This window comes from Arctopsyche grandis, chromosome 3 (genome assembly GCF_051622035.1).
Source record: "Arctopsyche grandis isolate Sample6627 chromosome 3, ASM5162203v2, whole genome shotgun sequence".
In the NCBI taxonomy this organism is placed as follows: Eukaryota; Metazoa; Arthropoda; class Insecta; order Trichoptera; family Hydropsychidae; genus Arctopsyche; species Arctopsyche grandis.
Genome location: NC_135357.1, coordinates 7,112,435 through 7,130,254, shown reverse-complemented (window position 1 = coordinate 7,130,254; position 17,820 = coordinate 7,112,435). Strand labels below are relative to the sequence as shown.

Sequence of the window (17,820 nt, the reverse complement as noted above, 5' to 3'; positions counted from 1 at the left end):
CCCTCATTGGACTAGAGGAACTATCAAGCTATTCCACTAAAATCTTTTACTCAAAATTTTAAAATAATAACAATACATCAATCGTTGTCCATATTGATATTGTTCACTCGGATTGGCGAAGTTCAGAAATCAGATTGTTGTGGTAGTGGATTTCGATGGTATGGTTCGCCTCGTCGTTCACTTGCACGGTCTCGCCGTCTCAATTCTGTTACCTTCGCGGTACTGTCGAATTTTTATGTATAGGCGTTCCGTCGAAGACAAAACTTTTTTCAATTTAACTTTCAATAAGAATACTCTGATTTGTGTCTATAAAACATCATTCTGAACTAAATTTCAGAAATTCATGAAAACAAATTTGGCAAGAAACTCGGGCTCACGAAACAGTCCCCTCAGAACAAATCAGAAACAAATAAAGAGGCCTTGGAATATTGCTTTCTCGATTGATTGTTTGGTAAATCATTTAGAAGATTAAGTTTTGAATACAAACAATATGTTATTAAGAAAGTTAGGCTACTTTTAAGACAGATCATTATACTTAAAGAATTATAAATATTTTTTTATCCATCCCTAGTCCCCTGTTTTATAAGTCACGGCACGTCACTGATTTTAGCAAGTCTTTCGTCCATCTATCGGTAAATCCCTTTACTTTTGCACCTATATCAACTATCCTTGTCATACTTCTCACCTACGTATTCCGTTCTCTCCTCGCTGTGCCGAACATATAGCGTTCCATACTTCCTTGAGTACATTGGACTTCGTGTTATATTTTGGTGTTCAATTTCCAAGTTTTACATCCATACGTCATCACTGACAAAACACGTTGATCTAAGATTTTTTTTCTATAGGCTTTCACCAGTATAATATACGTAATATATGTACGTGTGTATATATGTATGAATGTATGTAAAAGTACATCTGAAGTTTCAAAAAAAAAATAAAAATATTATTGTTCATATTTTAAAAGGGGTCAGTGAAAAATATTCAGTTCAGAGAAATTCTTTTACTGTATTCTGTATTGAGGAAAGTTGTTGCTGTAAATTTTTTCATGTGATAAAATTGTTCAATTGACACTTATTTTATTGTACATGTTTTGCGTAGGTATATTTACCACTTAGTTTTTGGTGCACAGTGTCAAAATTTAATTTGACAAGCATCAATTGAAAAACAGCAAAAATCTATTCAACACTAACTAGCATTTGACATTATAACACAATAAAAATAGAAAATCGGATTATGGAAAGTAAATTTGACATACATGATGTCTAAAATGTGAGCTGCAAAACTACTTGCGTTTTGAACTTAAGCCTACAATTTGTTTGTTTGAACTGAGAATTTGTATTTATTATGATAAATAGATACATCGAAATTACGGAAGATCAAAATTCCAATATTGTATTTTAAATTGGTGATAAATAGAAAAATAATAAGAATACTCTTGTATACCTTACTTGGTGTTTCCTCATTCTATATTGAAATAACAAGGTTGATCGCACGCGCTCGTGATTTATAAACGATTGGGATGATGTTTATTCGAAAAGGAAATGATCAGATTTTAGCAAATTTGCATACTATGAATGTGGAAATACCTTCTGACAAAATTTATGCAAATTTAAAACGCCAATGACAGTGAGCGCACTTCCAAGTTGATTGACCTTAGCGATTATGTTATGCAACCATGAATCAAATAAATAAATAAGTAATTTTAAAAATTCAGATTTAAAAAAAAATCTAACGGTACATTTCAAATGTCACTGTCCACTGTTTTAAAATACTTCCTTGATTTGTTTCATCAATCGCTCTCTAAGCTTATATGTACATATGAATCGAGGCCGTAGACATGTTGATACAATCCTAGACTCAATCCTAGACGAAAGCTTCTTAATTGTAGTTTTAATTGTGTAATTTAGGGTATCAGGAGTTAATATACCACCGCTTAATTGCGTAATTGAATGTAGCGATCTGTCGGTCAATCTCTCTATCGTAGGGTGGCTGCATACGATGTTTGTGTCGTAGCTAGCAAGTTTTGTATTCCAAATTGAGATATTTGGTGCAGTAAAATAAACGAATATAATACTTGTGTAATGTTTACTTTACAAATATTATACGAAGTCTACGGCAGAAAAATTGTGGCAACATGTAGATTAGCTAAGAGATCACTGTTCTTTTAGTTTCTTAAGTAGCTACAAGATATTTTTACTTTATCTGTGTACGTAGTAACAAAAGATGAAGTTTTGTGATCATGCGAAAATTCGAACTCGAGATTTTGACTGATTCGAACTCGATTCAATCACGTTTTCATGATCTAGAAAAAATGTGTGTGTGTGTGTGTATTTTTTCCTAAGCCGGAAGTAGTACTTTTACTCTAGAGGATTGAGGTTTTTTATGTTTTTCTAAGAAACCTTTTTATTTATTCAACTGAAATTTCATATAGATATTTAAATTTAATACCAAATTATTTATAAAATTTGGTAAGCGTCCGTCAACCACAAGTGGCAGTTTTTTTCGCAATCTTTTTCGATTTTTCTTCCACCATTTTTTTCGACCCCTTCTATACATTTATTTATTTATTATTTATTTGGAAAATTTACAGTTTATTATGTTACATAGATTGATAGTAAAAAAAATATAATTATTTTAAGTAAACCATTAATAATTTTCGCATATAGGTAAAAAAAGAAAAGCTTAAACATTTAAAATAAACAAAAATGATAATAGAGTAAGATAATTAGAGAAAACAAAAAGAAAAAATAGAAATAACAGTATAATAAAAATATCAAAATAATAAGAATAACAAAACGATAATAATATGATAAAAATTATGAAATAATAAAAATAATATAGTATATAACAATAAACAAAAAGACAAAAAAAATACATCAAAATAAAAATTCATAATCACAATCGTAAATATTCAATAAAATTAATTTATATCGAAAATGCGGTCATAGATATTAGTATTTCATAATGCTGCCGGTATGTGTGAATTTGTCTATACGGTTCAATGTCGAATTTTGTTTTGTGACCTTCTTATATTCCTCAAATACATAGATAACGTCATGGGTTGAGACATGAGACATGCCACACCCGTCACAAGTTGACGAGTGTGGCATGTCTCATCTACCTGCATGTATTGGTTTGGTCGCACTCAACCAAGTCGTCCGCAAGTCGCACTCAACCAAGTCGTCCGCAAATCGCACGGTGCGGCCCGGCCCTAAGGGCGCAGACACAGAGTGCTACGCGGGACGTGTTTTATTTTAAAAAAAAGTTTTATACCAGGCCAAAATTCACCCCCTGGTGTGTTTTCGGTGATATATTTTATTTGTATTGACAGTGGTGGATAACATTGATTCCCATATTTGAAGAAATGTAGGAGAAACTTGTCTAAATAATAAGATCGTACGAATTAACAATGACATAAGACACGCCCATTCACAGCTGGAGTCTATCTAGGCATGCCGTGTCGTACGATTCTGTGTTTCTGTGCCTTAAGGATACGATTTCAATATATACTGTTATTTCTACATACTTAAACAAAATAACGAATTGCTCAATAACTTGTTTTGAAGTACTGTGACTGTTCCCAAGTTGCCAACTTACATAGATGTGGATGGCCACGGTTTTGATTGAAATATCTTTTCAATAATTGTAAAAAAAAAGCACGTTTTCAAATGGTTGTACAACTATGCATTCCAGCCAGGACAAAGGATATATTGCACTAAGCAGGGCGTTTCACTCATTCAGATACACAATGTACATATTTATATATAATAATTCAAGAGCATGAGTCAACAGATAATGTCAACCGCAATGAAAATCTTTCGTCATTTCTACATAGAGGCTGTTTATGTGATGCAATTTGGTCAAATCGCCTCGGACAGGCCCGTGCATAAGCAAGCGCCTTTCGCTTTCTTTCGACCTGATAAGATTTATCGCGAGCTCTTGACCTTGACCCGTCGCGTTTGGGCCAATGTTAACAATGACCGACAAACAAAAACTGATACACGCACCTGTCAAACGATTTTTTTTCATTGTGTAAAATTTTTTTGTGAGAGTCTTGCAATGGCAACCGATTGACGACCACTGTTGCAAAAAAAAAAAAGCGACATTGGTTCTACTTACTGAGTTTCGTATCACAACCGTATATTTATGTACATATGTGCAACATAATAGCCGTAATCCAACCGTTAATAATTATTGTCAACGCAATTCAAATCTACGTACGTGTGTGTGTGTGTGAACCATTATAATTTTCACTTTTCAATAAGCGACCTCGCTCAAGTACAACTTGCAGTTTTCACACGCGTGTTATAAGATAACTATTTGTCTTATTTCGTTCTGAAAGGGCGTAAGTCTCAAACTCAATTGTGCACAGTTAAATTTAATTGTATATACCTAGCTATTTTATAACATACATTGATCAAAAACGTTTCAAATCATGGCCTATTTGGATTGCTGCGAAGATGTTGAATGAAAATATATAATTATGTATGCAATATTTGAGCCAAATGTCTGTATTTAAGGGTTGTATACTTAGAATTAATTTATGAATAGAGTTTCCCGTCATTTCGGCGCTGAAAAAATCGCGCCGGCTTCTCGGCGCGGTACAACTGAGCGCGGCAACATTTTGGCGCGTGATATTTCGGCGCACCAACATTTGGAGAATATTTGATTACTTAAACTACTTTCATACGATATGAAATTGACACAAAAAAAAATCGCTGAAAGATCTCTACAAACTGAAATGATGTAAGTATTAAAATAATAGTTTGATTTAGAAATATTTTAAAACGAACTAAAACCGAATATTTAGTTTGAATTATTCGTTCGAAACCTCTCCATCATTAGCCTGGATAGTGGTAGTATACTCTAATATTTATTTATTTATTTTGCATACAAATTTTGTTTTTCTTATTCGGTTTAAATTTTTGAGGCCTCAAATGACGCCGCGCTGAAATGTCGGTGCGCCGAAATGTCACGCGCCGAAGTGTCAGCGTTATTTTGTCCGCGCTTAAAGGTACCGTGAATAGGTAATTGGCTTTGTGTTTTATTTTATTAACTTTATTTTTACATAAATACATCATACATCATATGTGCCATGATAAGAACTACCCCAAGGCGACACATATGGTTAGATTGATTTTTATGGTGGCACGACAAATCAGCGCAAACCAACTTAGCGCTGATCTTTCGGCGCAGACAACTCAGCGGATGAAAATTCAGCGCATCGACTATTCAGCGCAAAATCAATTTTTTCAATAAGATTCAAATTTTTTCAATAAGATGCCTTTGTGCCCGGTTTAGAAACCCTGCTTAAAAATAAATTTTTGCGGCCTTAGTTGAGAAACTCTGCTTGCGTAATATTTCAAGGCACAAAGAGTATCAAATACATTTATTCGCATTTATGAAATTATCATGTAGATATGACCGACAATTTCAATACAGTAATTATTTTTGAAAACGCATTTTAAACTTATTGAAAAAATTGATTTTGCGCTGAATAGTCCATGCGCTGAATTGTCATTCGCTGAGTTGTCGTTGCGCTGAGTTGTCTGCGCCGAAAGGTCGGCGCTAAGTTGGTTTGCGCTGAGATGTCGGTGCGCCGATTTTTATACATAAGTACTAACAATTTTTCAAACATAACAACAGTACATGGAATACAAATGAAGACATCTATGGACAATCAACAAAATTTTAATAAACAGCAAATTTGCGAAAAATACATTATGACGGTACCATTTATAAGACTTCATTATGAAGGTGTTATTTATAACATATTCGTATACACCGATTTATTGGATCCACCACAATTCAGCAAGAAAAATCGGAAAATCCAAACAGGAGACGGTCAATATGTGTTTTTTAATAATCACCAGACCTCGCCAGCAGTATATTTGGCCGGGACTTAAACCCATGACCTATCTACTGGTATCCAATAGCTCTACCAGTGCACTGTGATGTTACTATGTACGTATACGATTGTAAAGGCACAAATATATAAAGCTAAATGCGTCGATGGCATTGAAAAATTCCCGCTGTGAAGTCGCCATTTAGGATCGATCGGGCCGAATCGGTCAGAGTGCACTTGTGCATGCAAATGTAGGGTTAATATTTCACCCGTTTCTATCATTGTTGTTTCTCTGTCAATGTGGTTGTAAAATGTCATGTAAAGAAACTGTTGAAATAAAAATGTATGTAGAAACGCAGGGTGAAGCCATCGACGTATATAACGTAGATGAATGACCACTCTAAACATGTTGTCAATGACATTTAAGATATGTCAAAGAGGTTTAAAATAACGGTTTCAATCATAGAGAGAAAGGTTGTACACAATACAGTCAAGAAAAATTCTGATTAATTAAAATTATACTAGTAATTACACTTTCGAAAGTGCCATACTACACGCCTATGTAAGTTGGCCTTCAGCTGTGATAGGTGTGTCTTCATGCCATTGTTATTTCGTACGATCTTATTATTTTGACAAGTTTCTCGTATATTTCTTCAAATATGGGAATCACCGTTCTCGATCACCGTCAAACCTATGTCAATTCAAGTATAAAATATTACCGAAAACACTCCAGGGGGCAGGTTTGGGAAGGATCGCGATGGTTTAGACTGGGCGTGATAGGGTTGTTTTTACATGTTATCTTAACTATACAAAACTATAACACGTGTACGACACGCAAACGTGTAGTTAGTGAGACAACATAGAGCTAGTAATTTGTGTAATTAAAGTGTTATCATTAAGCATTGTATGAGAAAATGACCAATTCTATGGATTCTGTGAAATCACCATAGGATTACAATTGGAAATTTCCATAGAAATAAACGACTGTAAGTACAAATTAATGATTAAATACTATAATATACATACGTATATATAAATACGAAGTCAACAGAATTAACATCAATAATTACATACAATTCAGTATAATTTTACTGAATATTATTAAATTAGAGTGTGCGTATAAAACTACGATAATATGTCGATTATTCAGAAATTTGGTTTTGTTCCACATAACACACAGATCAAAGGGTCACAATCATTATCAATATTTTTAAAATTTGTGAATTTAATTAATTATATTTATTGTTAATTGCAGAATTCATCGTCTTAGTGTTCCTCTCAGCAGTGAGCTTATTCACAGGACTGTTCATATTTTTCGTACATCCCTATGACCACATTTTTAATTATGTAAGTACATTTTTTTACTAACCTCCTATACGTTTCACATGGTTTTCGTGTAAGCGGTCATTTTTTATATCCTTTATCTCTTATCCGATCGTTTTCATACTTTGCCATATCGCTCATTTTGGTCATCAATATAAGTTAAGGTATCATAGTTTTATTTTTAGTTATTAATTATCAGCTGATTTAAAAGTTCTATTCCGGTTATATAACTAGTAAACTAAAAATTTTAAAATAAAAACCCTGGTAAAAAAAACTTTTTTAAATACTAACCTTTTAGTTTTGTATGTAATATTAAGATATATAAAATTATAAAATAAAAAAAAACTCGGGTAAAAAAAAACTGTAGTAAAAAATAAATGTATTTAATAAAAATGTAGTAATAAAATAATGTACTAAAATATAAATAAAATAAAAAGGCAATTTAAACAATATTTCAACAACAAATGTACAAATATGTGGGATTTCATGATTAATATTTCAATCAAAGAGTTTTCAATGATTGGGGTTTCAATCAAAATTATGATCCCGGCTTAAACTAATGTAATTAAATATATTACTAAGAGGTTTGGGCCGATTTAAAATCATCACATACCTACATATATCATCACATGCGGCCCAAACCTCTTAGTTATATATTTAATTACATTAGTTTAAGCCGGGATCATAATTTTGATTGAAACCCCAATCATTGAAAACTCTTTGATTGAAATATTAATCATGAAATCCCACATATTTGTACATTTGTTGTTGAAATATTGTTTAAATTGCCTTTTTATTTTATTTATATTTTAGTACATTATTTTATTACTACAGTTTTATTAAATACATTTATTTTTTACTACAGTTTTTTTATATAAATAGCAAGGCGTTGCTGGGACTAAAGTTGAATTAAAAATGTTTAGAAGGTGTAAAAGACTGTTAGACAAAGTCTATTTGATTAATAAAACCATTTTTAAGGTACGTGTTGAAGAAAAATATGTTAAGAAAAAACATAAAATTAAAATTACAAAATTGTATTCAAAATAGGCACGTTTGATTTTCAATATATGTATAATATCAATAAATATGAATAAATTAAAATTTGCAGAAGGAACATTTAAAAATATATAAAGCTAAATTTAGAAATGATCTTTCAATGGATAATATAATTGATTACAAATTTTAAATGTTCAATACCTCCAATATTTCGTTTAACGTCACATTTCAGCAGTATTTTATTAAAATACAATTCCAAATGACCATTTTTACCGACGAAAGTTTATTGTTTGAGAAGTTTTATTCGTCACTCGTTGATATTTGACAATTTACTTCCTGCGTTCTTCATAAATTGTAAAATTTTATAGTCAGTAATGTTACTTCGTGTAGAAAAATTAAGTTGAATATTAACTGTTTTATAAGTGCAAATAAAACCAATTTTATAATCAAAAAAGAGAAAAAACGAGGACGCTTCGCACCGCCTCTCGGCAATGGCGCCCCTAGGCAAATGTCTAGCCTGCTGCCCCTTTGAGCCTGCCCTGGTTATAACTAAAGAGTGGACCAACTTTGCCCAGTTCATTGTTCGTCGTGCATTGTTCATTTTTATGATGAACCTTTTTTTTATTTGCACTCTAGCTTTGTAGTTTGCTCTATTTCCTGGAAAATAGACCAAAAACGCCCTGATTCCTGGAAAAAGCACGCTTCCGGTCCTACCTCTAGTTATAACTGTTCAACTTTTTAGCCCGTGAATTGCACAGGGGTGGTAGGAAGGTGCGTTTGGTTAGCTAGCTGTCATCGCGTCGATCTAACAGATGATTCTGGTATATTTTTTAATGATTAAATTTCTCTCGCTTCATATCAGAGCTTACTTATATGAGAGCTAAGCTCCTTTTGTCGGTAAAATAACAAAGTGATCGGAAGAGTGGAAGTGGTTCAAAATTCGGTTCGGAATTCCATCCAATTAACCAAGTGAAACAAATAAAAACCTTTAAAAAATATATATATATATATGTATATATATATATTTGTATATATAAAAAGTTCAATAATATAAAAATTATAGTCCCGGCTTAAATGACAATCTAAGAGGAATATATTTATATGAATCAAATATAACTATACTAGAAGATTAATGTAAAATATATTACTTAAAATCACGAAAAGGTGATGATTAATTGAACGAATTTACGACGGGATCATGATTTTAATTCATATAGATATATAATATGTATACTAGAAGATTAATGTAATTAAATATATAACTTAAAACCTTGGGTCGCGGAAGTATGATATGATATAAAGGCGTTGCAGAAAGTATTGCAGTCTACGATCTCGTTAAAAGGACTAATATGATCAGCGGACAAACAAACATGCATTTATCTTTATTTACATACATACATACATAGTAGATGTACTTTAACATAGTAGACATAAGTATTCCACTATGATTAAGTTACGCTATAATCATCATATAATTGGAAGTGAATTGCTCATCGGAAACTATGTTCGTCACTATAAAATACACATGTAAATGGAAAAGTACAGTGTAAATGATGCACGTCAATGATATAACATGTGTATTAGAACATACATATGTATGTATGTATGTATGTATTTTTTATTTGTTCGATTCGTTTTACTCTTTTTGAGGTAAACGACACGTGTAGCACGCGACGCTAAATACCATTTATCCATTATAGTTTGCCTTTATATTTAAATAGTAATGTTGCGTGTTGATAATCACCCGTCATTGTGACTGTATTGACATTGCGTCAATGTGATGTAACATGAGTGTGAATTTAGTCAATCCTTATTCGATTTGAGAGTATGTACCTATGTATGTACAATGTATGGTTGATTTTATGCGGAAATGTAATTAAAAACTCATTAAATTATCATATGGATATGGATGTTTGCAGCTCTACAAGCAGGATCTAAATATAATGCGTGATGTATTGAATATCGTATTCTTTTTTATTTTGACGTACGTATATATGTATGTAAATTTTAGTAGTAGCCTTGACATGTCACTTTTAATAATTAATCTAAGATTGATTATCATATAAAAATAATGTTCGTGTCGTTGAATAGAGCAAAATAGTAACGACAATAATTAGTTGGCTTGGTGATTTATAGTCAGGCTGTAGAATAGCGTTGAAAGTTCTATGATAATCTATTAGTTAATTAAAAATAGCTAACCGATCAACTACGAAATATTTGAAGTTGTCAGGGGGTGGCGAAAACTTCAGCTGAAACGCCAGCTGTCATCGCATCGATCTTACGGATGATTTAGATGACATTTTAAATAATTTCGCTGATGATTCCGCTAGCATAATGATTGACAGCTGATCTCCGTTTGTTGGTGAAGTATCAACGCGATCGGAAGAGTGGAAGTGGTTTAAAATCAGCTTTTAAATTTCGACCGGTTAAGAATGTCACTTAACTAACAAAGTGAAACTATTAAAAAGCTTGTAATAAAAATGTATGAAATCTTATTCAGCTGATATTCATAAAGTTAATGTAAATAAAAAGACAACTGGTCAAAATATGTCATAACTGAAAATACAGTTCAACTATAAGTTGGTACCAGGTAGGATGGAGAGGTTAGGTTTTTGTGAAAACGTCACTCGACTAGCAAATTGAGTTGGAAAGTCACATTTTCGTTTTGAACACATTCTTAGAATTATCTTAATGTGGTATTTAAAACCTTTATTCGTAATATCTAACAGATATTAACACATTATTGAATTCTAAAGCATTCGTAAAAACATCAAAGTTGTAAAAAAGCAACTGTAATATTACAGGCTCACATTGTTGAAAGTGTATTCGCGCGTGTAGATATATAATTTACTATTTAAATCGTATTCGAATATGAATGACCTAAAACGCCAGTTGGAATATATAATATATTACAGTTGAAAATACACTTCAAAATAAAAATAAAATAAAACTCCTTTCCAAAACCACCCGTTTAAATATCGACGGGCGCAACACTAATTTTCACTTAAAACCTAATCTTCGCTTCCGAGGAATAATTGATAACAGTATTTATGATGAAATAAATGTAAATTGATACAAAATGATTCGTAAAACTTCAATAATAAGAATTCCGATCGTAAATTCAAATCTTTCTCTGTATAAAATTGTAAATTATCACATTTATGACCAATTTTCTGAAGTAAAAGAAGTTTTAATGGAAATGAGAAAAGAATGGGTATTTGAATTTTATTTAACAATCGTTTTAAGCTCAATGGTACATAAATTAATATACATACCTGCGTAATGTTTTCCTCGAACGAATTTCACCACAATTGGTGACATGACTCACAACATAAAAATAAAACTAATTATTAATGATGTTAAGTCAGTTCAAAATAAACATACATTAGAGTTGTTTTCGTTTTGATGTTTGTCGTTAAAAAATTTTTCTCACCTTGAAATTTTTTCATTTGACTTGAGTTAATCCATTTTTTTCTTCTTGATCTCTGCTTCCGAGTGTCTCATTATGGCCGAATAACACGAAACTATAAACATATACTGCTGAATCATGGTCAATAGTTCTATCAGTATATTGATCAGTCTCATTACAGCGATCCGTCATCGGCGGAATTTTGCGTAATTTTCCGAATTGCATATTTAGTATCGTTTTCGCACTGCGGTGAATGTGTCATACTTGCAATGGATTGTGCATTTCTTACATTTCGCCGGACGTAAATGTGTCAGCGCATTGTTGCTAATTACTCTTGCCGAAACTCTCAATGGGTATTTTCGTGTGCAAACAATTAACACTTTCGCTATCGACGAATGAGTGTTGATTTATTTTGTTTGGGTCCCTTTGCCGATGCGCGTTAACCCGTTTGTAATCATTCTCATTGATAATGTTGGAGAAAAAAATTTAAAAAAACGAATCGTGCGCAATCTTTGACGAAGGTTAAAAGGCGAACAGTTAATCGTCCGTTATATTATACAAAATGTAAATTTTAGCGTTTTTTTTTTATTAAATTATTATTTATATTCTTACACAATTGTTGCGATTTGCGTAATTCAAATGAAAGAAGAAGCATTCTTGACTCAATGTGATCTTATAACAATTTGTAATAATATGAAGCTTATGCCGATGATTCATATCGTCAAAAATCTATATACATATATAAAAATTAATGTCTGTGTGTGTCTCGAATAGGCTCCTAAGCCACTGAACCGATTACGATGTAACTTTCAGGATTTATTGTGTGCATATCCGGTAAGATTACTGTGAAAAAAAAAACGGGAAAAACGGGAACGAGTGTCATTGCAACGCAATAATTTCAAATGTGTTCGCTGCCTGCGTTTTTCCGACAAATGGGAACGGGAACGGGAACGGGAATTGCATGCGTTAATATGGCATTGCAACGCATGCCGGGTTCAGCTAGTGTAATATAAAATATGTATAATATAAAAAAATTGTATTCTGTATCGTAATAAATCTCAACACTTGCCGTACTGTGATGGGTAGTGCGTAACCAGGACTTATGTTTTATTTTATATCGCAAAATATACTGAATGCAAGATCTTCATATTTTATGTATTCTTCATCAAAACCTCTATGAATCGAATTATGTTATTACGAAATAAAAACATTGATTAATATCAATAGAAATAATTATATTCGTGGTAAGCTCCTTGTACGAATATTGATTTATAATATAAACATTTTAACATTCATTATATAACCTATTATTGAAGTAAAAATATATATGAGATCTTATAATTAAAATGTTATAATATATATGTATGTAGTGTGAAAAAGATAAAGTTATAGGCGCTTAAACAATTAAAATCTGACAAAACGAGAGAGTGGTGGAAAGTCAAACATATAAGGTTACTTACCGCTTAACGTCAAGATGTCCCAAATGTTTGCATTTTTAAACGTGTCTATCACGATTATTTTTCTCCATCAAACTATCAGAACCGATTTAAATTTCCATCGTTGACCAGACCGCACAAAATGGCATCGTTTCAAAACGATCGGAAGACTGTAGTAATATATGTTACTGAATCGTTAGCGAAGTGAAACATAGAAAAGTCTAGTAAAATAAATCAGCTGATAACTAATAACTAAAAAAAAAACTATCACTGTTTGATCTGTGTACATATATTAAGCATGTATTGGTTAGGAAGTTTGTTTTGATTTGAGGTTATGGGTTAAACGTCATTCTGTCAGATTCACCGAACGGTGCTGCCACCCTGCATAAAGGCCGGTGTGGCAACACCCAAGACCGTTGGCTCAGCAAGCCTCCATAAAACTATACATATTTATATATTAGAGATAACGAGAACCTATAAAGCAAATTTTATAAAATATAGTGAAAAAAGAAAAAGTTATAGGCGTTTAAATAATTTAAATTTGACAGCGAGATGGCAGGGCGAAAAGTAATGAAACTACCAATGTGAATGATGAATGTGACAGATAAACGTCACCGTGTAATACGATGCAGTATTTTCAAACGTGTCTAATACGATATTTTTTCACCATCGTAATTGCGGATGATACCTTAACTTATATTGATGACCAAAATGAGCAATATGGCAAAGTATGAAAACGATCGGATAAGAGATAAGGGATATAAAAAATAACCGCTTACATGAAAACCATGTGAAACGTATAAGAGGTTAGTAAAAAAAGAACACGTACCACGTCCCACTCAGTGTGTTTTCGCCTTAAGTCTCTTCCTATAGCGGATGAATTTGGTATACGAAGCGAAGAGTGATGATTTGCGACTATCGAATTTGGTATACTATTTCAAGGTATTCCCATTTACACAGTAGTTGTTTTTGGAAAGAGTTCTTCAATCCTTTAGAAGGTTATTTTTCCTGAGCAACGCCGGGCTATTTGGCAAACTGATGAGTATAGTATAAGCATTACATATGTATGTACATAAAAATTTACATCATTACATTTCACAATTACATATTATATATGAGTTTAATTAGTATTACATGCAACTTTATGTATATACATATGAAAATGCAATATAGATTGTGTTACTTCTACATATTAAATTAGGTTTAATAATAAAAATAAGGAAATTTTCTGAATTTAAAAACAATATATCAAAATCTTGCGACTACAAAACACCATCGTTCAAGTCAATAATGATTCATTTTATCACTAAACCGTTTTTATTACTTCTAATCGTTTCGATTGTGTGCATCAAAAATAAAACCATTATGCATATATGTACGTAAGTCATATGTTTAAATATATTAAAAACGTATATATTATTTATGTTTGATAAATATAGCTAAGGAATATTGCAGTGTGGGATAACCGGAAAAACCTGACGAGAACCCTTCAAGATATTCATGCAAATTAACCAATAAATGTTCTATTGCGCCAAATATTGCGCAATCGTGCGTAATTTTAATTTGACATCTCATATCGCGGACGAAAATACTGTTTGTATTTAATTTTTTCATACTTTACGATTATTATAGTGCGACATAGGTTAAATGTCATCTCGACGACCGAAAAATAATAATAAATGCTAATTTAAAAAAAAAACGAATTAGTGAAAGTGTGTCAATGGCGATGTAATGTACACAATATGATGAAGCAAAAAAAAAAGTTCAAAAAGAACCGTGCTATTCTGGATCGATCGGTTTACACGAATGTTCGATTTCGTTTTGCAGAAAATACAATTCGGAGAAGGTGGCGAAATTTTCGAACTGTGGCGAAAGCCCGAAGTGGAACTGTTCTTGAAGGTTTACCTCTTCAACGTGACGAACGCTGAGGAATTCATGAGCGGCAAAGACGAGAAGATCAAAGTGGAACAAGTCGGCCCTTACGTGTACAAGTAAGTTTTGATTTTTCACCGTTTCAGCTTCCGAAGCGGAAAGTTTTAATTGGTTCGAACGTTTCAGGGAACTGCTGGAGCACGGAAATGTGACTTTCAACGAGAACGGTACATTAAGTACAGTTCCTCTGCATCCTTTAGAATGGCAGCCAGATATTTCAGCACCTCACACTGAAGACGATATCGTTATGCTGCCCAACATTGCATATTTGGTAAGTTATATATGAAATTCATATTTTTTTTGTTAGACAGAAGTCTTTTAAGGAGGGTGAATATCAGTTGACTCTTGGAGAAAGACAGAGTTGATAGTGATTTGAAAGCTAATAAGCATATTTCAATTTGATAGATATGTACATATGTATATAATTTTTATTTATCCCATATTAATTGTATTGAAAAAGTCCAACTTAAATTTATTAAATCCTTACGCTACCTTTTTCCTACCTATACCCATTCTACTGTTCCCGATATTTTAACAATCTTTCTGTCAGGCGACGACTTACTGATGCTACATTCTACTTTAAGCTCATAAATGGTTTCCTTGATTGTTCTGATTTACTGAGTAAGGTTGATTTCAGGATCCCAGTTAGATATTCTAGACACGTTGCACTCTTTTCACTTAATCCTTTCGATACTAATTCCCAAAAATATTCTTATCTGCAGTGTGTTTATCGTATGTTTAACGGGGAGCTGAATGAGGTTGATCTGTTCGGTATTTCCCTACATCAATTCAGGACTAACATCAAGAGAATCTTGACCGATTGATCCATTTCTTCTTCTATTCTATTTTATAACCTTTTTCCAATATTTTAACACTTTAGTTTAGTTATGCAATGTGCTATTTAGTCATTTTATAGCTTTAATTATTTTCCTTTTTATTTGTTTATCTTGTATTTATCTTTTTCATTTGTTTATCTTTGTAAAAATCTGTAATTGGACTCAGATGCTATATATATTATACATATATACATATTTACTCTTTGTTTTTATGCATTTCTACATCTTGTTGTCTGTTGATTTTTCAATAAATAAAATAAAAATAAAATAAGATAAAACATTACAAGTTCTATGCTAGGGAAAGAATAATTCAAAGTATTAAATACACGTACATACATACATATATGTACAAATGTATGTTTGAGGTTCTGACTCTGGTGAGTACCGGAATTTATTTTATTTTATTTTTACATAGATATATACCAGGAAGGTCTAAGAGGTAAACCTAGGGTTGTCAGGCGTCCCGATTAATCGGGATTGTCACCGATTTTGTCCCGTGTCCCGGTGTCCCGAACAAACCTCTCGGGACGCCCAAATGTCCCGGTTCACTACTTTTTAAATTCCTATAGAAGTTTTTAACTCAGAATTAATATCTGGTAAACACTGCAGCAATATTAAACAATGAACTATTTGTCTCTGTCTTATACTTTCTGGAGAACTATGTATGTATGTGTAGAAGGGAGACAAAAAATGTGTATCAGAAATCAATCAATTTATCTTGAATCGATAATTTTCTCACACTCGGAATGGTTCATCACACGCAGACGCGGAATAGTCACTGTCAGAACAGAAAGACTAAAAGATTTTGCTAATATTGAATATAAAAATCTATTCTCACATTCAAAAATTATCACTATTACCTACAATATAACGCACTAAAAGCTATTTGAAGCTTTTTTTAGCGGAAAAAAAAGCACCAAAAATTTTATTAAATTTTTTCACTAATCTTCTCAGTCAAGTCTCTTTTTGGTTTCTTCATTGTAATTGTAGCACTTTTCATTTACATATATTAAAAATAGAAGGGAAAAAAAATCAATTATAGATATTCTAAATATTATGACTTCGATTGAAAATATATCTATAGAAAAGTCAAAGATCTGATTTTTTTTTTGGGTGGTTTCCCGGTTTGACTTGCAAGAAATCTGACAACCCTAGGTAAACCCCAATGCGCCTTCCTAGACAATTAATTACAAACATTGCAGCATTTTTTTATTACATAAATCGCTGCATTTCGGGAGCCCGAAATTAAAAACTAAATAATTAATGATTTAATCCATAGAGACATCTATGTAATTAGACTTGCACATAAATTTTTTACATATTGTACATAAATCAAATTCAGATATTTGATGATTTTTGCCAATTTGATGGAGGAACCGTTTCAACAATGAAATCATATAAATCGACATGAAGTCACACATATTCAAGTTTCACCAGCAGTATTGAAGATTAGCGCGGGATCGAAACCGGTAAACACATTTTCCTAATTTGGTCTACCCATCTTCCGTGCCATCTTCCTTTTACCTTTTTGTATTCTCTTGGGTACCATTCTAGCACTTCTTCTGTTCACCTTTCATCCATTCTTCAAGCCACGTGACCCACCCACTGCCATTTCAATCTCTTCACTCTGTAAACTGTATCTACTACACTTGTCACCCATGTATTCCGTTTCTTGTCTTTCCTCGTTGTGCCAAAGATGCAGCGTTCCATACTTCTTTGAGTGCATTGGACTTTGTGTAGCATCTTGGCGGTCAATGTCTAAGTTTCACATCCTCACTGGCAAAACACATTGATCGAAGATCTTTTTCTTCGGGCCCTATTTACCTATTGCGTGCAAATATTAATCGATTTAAGTATGTTTATATTAAAACAATAAACTAATTAGACTAAAACACTTTGTAGGTGAACTTTTTCATAAAGTTTTCCAATGAGTCATCGAAAATCCTCGAGTTTTGCCCATTCTAATTACTTACATATAAAATAATTAAGGTCAATCGGAAAACCCCAGCTTCCAATATATCTTATACATATGTATGTACATAA

At 32.2% G+C, this 17,820-nt stretch overlaps 1 protein-coding gene across 1 annotated transcript in view; it reads left to right on the top strand.

The window, feature by feature from the left end:
• The window catches only part of LOC143909813 (scavenger receptor class B member 1-like), a 66,703-nt gene that overhangs the window by 22,950 nt on the left and 25,933 nt on the right, over positions 1-17,820 (top strand). The window contains exons 3-5 of the mRNA XM_077428023.1: positions 7,101-7,192; positions 14,837-15,000; positions 15,068-15,212. Coding sequence (XP_077284149.1) covers positions 7,101-7,192; positions 14,837-15,000; positions 15,068-15,212 — 401 coding nt within the window. The remainder of the gene's footprint in view (positions 1-7,100; positions 7,193-14,836; positions 15,001-15,067; positions 15,213-17,820) is intronic.